This window comes from Mastomys coucha, unplaced genomic scaffold, assembly GCF_008632895.1.
Source record: "Mastomys coucha isolate ucsf_1 unplaced genomic scaffold, UCSF_Mcou_1 pScaffold22, whole genome shotgun sequence".
Classification (NCBI taxonomy): Eukaryota; Metazoa; Chordata; class Mammalia; order Rodentia; family Muridae; genus Mastomys; species Mastomys coucha.
In genome coordinates, this window is record NW_022196905.1 from 226,330,438 (window position 1) to 226,338,030 (window position 7,593).

A 7,593-nucleotide genomic window follows, 5' to 3' on the forward strand; every position below is an offset into this window, starting at 1 on the left:
TCTCTCTCTCTCTCTCTCTCTCTCTCTCTCTCTCTCTCTCTGTCTCTCTCTGCCTCTCTCTGCCTCTCTCTGCCTCTCTCTGCCTCTCTGTCTCTCTGTCTCTCTCTCTCTCTCTCTCTCTCTCTCTCTCTCTTTCTCTCTCTCTCTCTCTCTCTGTCTCTCAGCTAGTCCCTGGCCCTTAAGTGATATCAGCCCCAGTACCCCCATTATCTAGGAGAGAAAAGTGGCTGTTAAATTAGTGAGCACATCCACAGAGCCCCATTTTATATCCCAATTCAGAAGATGACACGAACATCTGCTTTCACTTCAAGACATTAATTTTCAATTATTGGAGAAAAACAAAATTAGTCCTGACAAATTGCTGTTGAATACTGGCTCTTGTCTGGTGGTTCCTAACAACTTCGGGGGTCCACAATGAGAATCCTAGGACAGACAGACTTTCCTGATGGATCTCCCAGTCATCTGGAGTCCAGGATGAGGGCGGTTCCTCACAAGAGGACCTCAGCCAGGCAACAGTGGGACAACACTCCTACAAGCCTCTGCACGCAGGTGTGTCTGCCTCTCTCAAGACCAGATTAGGGAACTGAGGGGGAAGAACAGAGATGGTGATGTGGAAGAACACTGCAAAAAGCCACACCAAGGCCTTCCTCCTTCTCCGAAAGATTTTGGCACTACAATAGAGATACTAATTTCTCCAGTATCCAGAAACAAAACGGCTGGGGCCAAGTCATGAGACTCCAAATACAATGTGCCCTTTTATGGTGTGTGTGTGTGTGTGGGGTGCATGATTCTCCTACTGAGACCCCTCTACTCTGACACTATGTGATCCAAACTCAAGAGCCCCAGCCTCCAACATCCAAACCTCACAGATACTGATTAACAGAAAAAGTGTTTGTCAGCCAGGAGTAGTGGTAGAAACCTATAATCTCCGTATTTAGAAAGCTAAATAAATCAAAAGGCCAACCTAGGCTACACAGCAAGATCCTGTCTTCAAAATAATTCTATTAGTGTCAGATGTGGTGACATACAGCTTTAATCCCAGCACTCTAGAGGCAAAGGCAGGCTGATATCTGTGAGTTTGATGCTAGCCTGGTCTACATAGTGAGTTCCAGGATATCCAGGGCTATGTAGAGAGACCCTGTCAAAAAAAAGTAATTAAATAAAACTTTTTGCCAGAGTCCCATGGATCCAAGAACTAAGCTTTAGCTACAGTCTCAGAACAAAAAGAAAAAGGAGAAAATTTTGCCAAGTTCAATGACCCCCCCCATCCAGAAAACAACCCACTTGATAAGAGATTATCAACACTTTAATCTCATTTGTTAGGGGCTCTTTATGTATTTTGGTTGCTACTGTATCAATAAGAAGCCAGGAAAATATGAATGAGCAGAATTCCAAAATAATCATGTAGCAGTCTTTGACTGTGACTTGCCACAAATGAAACCAGAGTGTATGTCTAGCTAAAGAGAGGCTCCTCTGGGGTTGGGGGGTGGGGGGCAGAGGCATAAGTGAGGGGAAGTAACCATGGAGGAAGGTGGGTTTTAAATAAATAAATAAATAAATAATAAAACAAAGGAAAATTATATCTTTAAGACGAGAATGAAAACCATTGCTACTTCCAAAGTCAACTCAGTAACTGAGCTGACATTGTGTAATTGACTTTGCAGGAAGAACAACAGCAGTGTAACAAAGAAAATGTCAGTGTTTTCACAGTGCTAATCTATAACGCTGGGAGGCCCTCCCGCTGTCAGCCAGGGCTGACAATACAATAGCTTTCAGAGGGATATTACCATCATGCTTTTATTCCTGACATCAATCAAGACAAAGAGAATCCTTTTCACAAGACATTAAAAAATCAAACCTTTGTACGAGAAGATAGGTAAAGCACCATTCTCTTTAAAGACAGCCATGAGGAGCAATCAGCTAATTGGCATCCTTGAAAGAGGGAAAGTATTTTTATTTACTGAGTGTACAACCCCAATCGTTGGCTGTCCCAGACCCTGCCAGGTAAGCTAGGAATTAGAAGTTTTCATTCCCATCTCTCCCACTCATTTCCCCCTTCCTGGAGCCCACAGCAGGCTTAGAAACTTCAATGAAGATAGAACCAACCCAGGCTTTGTCAGGCCCTTTTGGGTACAAAGCTAGTTAAGTACTCTATGCATATAATGAACGACCTTGCCATCAGATAGGTATTTGAAGAAATTGTCAAATTTGCCAGCAAACAACCTATTATAATTTTCCCAACTACCCATAGTAATAGGGCACCCAAGTAAGTCTCCAAGGTCCGCTAGACCCACACGTCTGAAGGAATCCTAACGGCAAATGTTTTCAAGACATAAGAGCAATAATAGTCTTGCGCCAAATGCCAGGGTTGTTGTGTACGGGATGTATATAAGGTGAGTTTGTGAACATACTCACTCACCTTGGCAAAAGGATCAAGCCATAAAGAAACCTATCCACCTTCAGTTCCATTTCTATGACAGTTTGAATGCCTGCACATCTGCAGGTGGTGGCACACAAAGTTGCAGATCCAAAAGCAGCAAGTGAACAGGGCTAATGTTCATGAGACCTTTTTATCTACTCCCTTCCCAAACTAACCCACTTAGCCACCAGCCCACCCGAGAGTACACGAGGGTGCTCTTGACCCTTAGAGGGTGCACGCCTACACAGGCCTTGGACAATTGTGATAGTGGGAGGGGAGGGAAATGGGTCCTCTAGACCAGAAGAGCTCAAGGTGGTGTGCCTGGCCCCTCTGATGCCTAATAGACAATGTAGCAAAAGTATGCACTTGAGCCTGATAACTCGGAGACAGATGTTATGCCAGAAGCATCTCTGGCAGACAAGGGTGCTTTCATTTTCAGACCAAAAAGAAAAAAAAAAAAAAAGTGGACACCTTTGGTCTACCTATTGAGTATTGAAACAACAGGTGCTCTTCATTTTGTTGCAAGATGATAGAGATTTTAAAAGGAGAAGCCATCCTGTTGCTGCCTTGAGAACTCATTCCCCACCACCACCACCTAAAGCAATGGTCCCTCGGAGCCAGGCAGCAAGCCTGAACAGCAGCCTCAGTGGTGGACTCCTTTCGTTTACACATCCAAATGAACAGTTAAGAGAAATCAATGCATCTAATTGCCAGACTATTAAATCCAACATCAGGGGAAGAATTCCACAGCCACCAGCTTAAGAGCTGGCTACCGATATAACAATTGTTGCAACTTTCTATTTGACTGAACCAGATCTCCAGCCTTTCTGTCTCCGGCTAGGAAGGCTGCACTCTAAAGATGATGTGCTCCAGTTTCCTCCTCCTGTGGTCCCCCTCCTCCTCTGTTAACGTGCCACAGCATTGCCAGGGCTGGCTGGTTCTACTGAATCGCTTTATGACTGGAAAGTCACCGGCATTTTGCACACTAGACACCTCACAGTTAAACATTTAGCAAGATTCTCCTGCCAGAGGCACATGGTTATTTTATTGCTTATTGAGTTTTTGCAAGGAAACAGGTGTAGGAACCTAAACAGCAATTACTAGACATAAAGGATATTTTCTAGACTGAAACAGGTCTTCCTAAAGCTGGGGATCAGTAATTTAATTGGTGTGGAAGGAATTGAATATTAGGATTTGAATGTCATCTACCCGAACCTAGAGAAATCTAAGGAATCTACAAAGGATTTGTCTTGCCCTTCCTGCAAGACCATGTACATTTAGCCAAACAAATCTCAACCATTTACACTTGTGTGTGGTCTCTGCTGAATCAAGAAACCTGTAACCTCAGAATGCCTCTACTTATTACACCTCAATTATTTCCATGGAAACAGGCACAATGGTGAACCACACCGCTCTCAAGTCCCTAGACCACCAAATTTATAAGATGGACTTCTGAGGTGCTCAGGCTGTCAAGGGAAGACAAAGAAAGGGACGACAGTTCAGAAGTCACAAGTGGTCATTTTGGATGGTGGGGGGGTCGGGGTAGGGTACATGGACACAACTGAAGTGCTAATTAATATTAAGAACTGTAATTGGCTAATGGACAGTTGCTAAAATAGAGAAAAATCAACCATAGTACAAATTATTTAAAAGTTTGTAACTAAGGCTGGGGAGAGGGGCTATTCATTTTCTACAGGAGTGAAGAGGGTTCGCATGCAGCCTAAGGAGGACAGATCTCCTCAAAGTGGAAAGACAGAGAGACCTGCTGGTGAACGCTACAAAACTACCTGGTATTCTCAGCCAAAATAGCATCAGTGAGCAAGATGACAACAGCCTAGGGAATGAGGCCAAAATCATCAAAGGAAACAAATTGTTGCAACTGCCACACCACCAGGACAGGCATACAAAAAGAAAAAGGAAAATCGGTCAGAAAACGTGACTTTTGTAACATTTATGAATTTGGGTGGACTGGAGGGTTGATTTTTTTTTTTTTTTAACAAAATCACAAGGCTTTTGAAAAACAGCCCTCTCACTCCCTGCCCTCCTGCCTTGAAACCCCCACCCCATTGCCTATTTGCTGGGCATCCTCCCTATAGAGCTGAGCTTTCCAAAGAAGGACAAACATCCTGAGGGGACAAGTGACCCCACTCCAGAGGGAGGTTGTGTCCAGAGTGGGAAGTGACCCCTGGGGCCTGTTTGATTTTCAAAGCTGCAGTACCCTAGCTTTCAAATCACACTTTCCGAGCATTCATTCAAAATTGTTACATTTTCTGTCTTTCCTTCCTGCTATGGGCTTTCATATTTCCGAGATCAATTACAAATTACGGTCAAGCGACTTTCACAGCAGAATACTCCAGGCTGGGGGAGGTCCACAATGCCTCTCCATCAGCTCTGACACACAGCAGTAGAGTTAAAGTAAAATAAACACAATGTTAAAGGCAGCCGCAGTTCCTTATGAAGCACCTTCAAGCATCTTTAAAGGTGAAGACCTTGTCCTTTCAAACCCGGGAACAGTCCACACTTCAGCTCTGGCTTTGGAACAGTGCTGGAGAGAAAGGGGGCCGTTCTTGAGAAGCAATAAATCTTTCACCTATTGTAATTCTTATCTATTCAAATTATCTCCTCTCTTAATTCCCCGTTCTTGATTCGTGGTCATTCACATCTCCACCTTATTCACCTCAGTAAAGGCACTAAAAGGCAAAACACTGAGAGAAAAGGACCCTAGGGAGAGTCAGGAGGGCAGCAAGGGTCCTTCAGACCCAAGGATGGAAAAGTAATGTGTGGCTGCTGTTCCAGAACTTCTCAAAACACCTCTGCTAGTCTGCCTGCCACTGGGCTGTCACTGCTGGAGTTGCCTGCTACATACAAATACATATATTTAGGGATGGACACTCATTAAAAATCATTCCAAGGCTCATTTCATGAAAGGCTGGAACTCAATTCTAGTCTTTCTCTGTGATCCATGGAGTGTTTTTAGAATTTGGTTCAGGCAGTTTTGTAACACCCACCCATCTGTTTGCTGTGATCTGCCCTACCTTTGCTTTCTATGGCTTGCCTTCATGAGAATTTTGGAGACACAGACTGGGTTTAAGGTGAACAAGCACCACACACACACACACACACACACACACACACACACACACAAAATCTGCTTTTACACATAGGCTTAACTCAAAATCAACTGCCTCAAAACTGCTTTCCCCACCGATAATTCCAATTCTACTTTTTGTCAGGGCCACTCAATGTGCCTCTCCAAGAACTGGGTAGTTAGCCAAGGAAAGAAATCAAACATTATATCAATCTGCAAAGCTCTTCTTTCCATTCCCCTCTTCCCAGTCGTCTTCTGGGAGTCTTCTCTTCTGGCCTCTTTGTCCCACAATCAGAACCCTCTGGAACCTCCAGTTCTGTAGAACAAGTCAGACTGCTCCAGATTGGGAAACTGGATGGGGAGCTCAGCTGCCACAACTTCTCTCAATGAAAGAAAGGAGCCGGCGCTGAGAGTGTAGACCACAGGGAGGGTCTCCGTGGTGCCAGGTGTCCCTGACTCTCCTTTAGAAGGAAGTAGAAGCCAAGTGTCTGGGAACCCACGTGGTGCAGATTCAGCACCAGCTATTCCAACCAGGAGCAAGACTGGCAGGAAGGGAGCCGGCCCCAACGCCTTCCCGCGCAGGCCTCAGGAAATGAACTTTTCAGAGCAGAGCTGGGCTGTGGCCAGAGGTTATCAGGAGAGTCGACCAGGACAAGGGCCTCAGGACTTCAGGCACCACGGCTACTCTCCTGCTCCTGTATCATCTAATCTATCTCTCAACGCGCCCAGACAGGGGCTGTACTGGGTACAAAGCAGCAGGCCATGTCTGCAGAAGCAAGCTGGGGAGGGAAAGGGGGACAGGGAGGAACTGGAGGCCCTCGCGCAGCTTCTCCCTGAAGCATCTGCTCTCCAGGGGTCCCTTCAAACCTGGGCTCTCCGAGGAATTAGAAAGCAAGGAGATGTGTGTACTGGGCTATCTATAGCTCCTCACAAACGTGCGCACCCTGGGGAGTCAGTACGGAAGACAGCCTGGGTGCCCGCGGCGCGGCTGCCCGGAGTGGTATCGGACGCCCCGCTCCGAGGGGCGCTCACAGCAGCGGCTGCGCTCCCCTGGGGACCAGCATCCCGCCGGCGCGGCACAGACAATGAACTCCTGGCGAGGCTCCCTGCCCAGCTGGCCTCGGTGGAGCCGGCAGGAAGTGCGGGGGCCCGGGTCGGGAGCTCGGCCTGGGCCCGGGGCGAGGAGGAGGCGCCCGGCTTGCTCTCTCTCCGCGTCCCCGAGTGACCAGGAGGGCACCGGTGAACGCAAGCGAGGCCCGGGACCAACCAAGGCGCCTCGGGGCCAGCCTCTGGGGCATCGGTCCTCGCCGCCTCTTCCTCATGCTGCCGCCGAGATTCGCAATCCCCGCCAAGTCGGCCCGCACCCCTTGATTGGCCACGCGGGCCGGGGGCCGGCGCGCTAGAAGCTGCGAGGGCCCCTCTACTGAGCCCCCCGGCCCGGGTCCGGGCGAGTGCCGGCGCCGGCCCGGGAGCGGGTCGGCGGGCAGGGTGTGCGTCCTGCCCCCGCCGCCGGCGCCTCCTGCTCGCGGCCTCCGCCTCCGCCTCCGCCTCCGCCTCCCTCCGCCTCCTCCTCTCGGCGCTCGCTCGCTCGCGCGGTCCCCGGCCGCCCGCCCGCCCGCCCGCCCGCCCGCCGGTCCCTCCTCCCTCGCTCGCTCGCTCCCTCCCTCCTCGCTTGCTCGCGCCTCTGCCGGGCCTCGCTCGCTCACCTTTCACCGATCGCGGCTTCGCCTGCTTCCGCCTGGACATGTCCGGGGCTCCGGGCGCTCCGTCGCCGTCCGCGGCCGGCTCCCCGCACCGCCCCCCGCCGCTCCGGGCAGCCCTTCTCCCCCTTCTCCTCCGCCTGCCTCTCGGAAACTTTGTTTTTTGCAGCCGGGTCGGCGGCCGTAAGGAACGGACCGCAGGTCCCAGGCAGCCTCTCTGTTGGGGGCAGCCCTGGCCGGCCCAGGCCGCTGGGGGACTGGGGGAGGCCCGGGGGGCGCGCCGGGGCCCTTCCTGTTGCAATGCGGCAGCCGGGGGATCCGGGTCCCAGCGGCGGTCCCAGCGGCGCGGGGAGTCCGGAGGCCACTCGGCCGAGCCGAGTTATGCA

General features: G+C 49.9%; 1 protein-coding gene across 1 annotated transcript in view; it reads right to left on the bottom strand.

Moving 5' to 3' along the window:
• Znf423 (zinc finger protein 423) overlaps positions 1 to 7,593 on the bottom strand; it is a 304,962-nt gene extending 297,369 nt beyond the window's left edge. Inside the window, exon 1 of the mRNA XM_031340750.1 lies at positions 7,214 to 7,593. Within this exon, the coding sequence (XP_031196610.1) occupies positions 7,214 to 7,253 (40 nt within the window). The 5' untranslated portion in view covers positions 7,254 to 7,593. The remainder of the gene's footprint in view (positions 1 to 7,213) is intronic.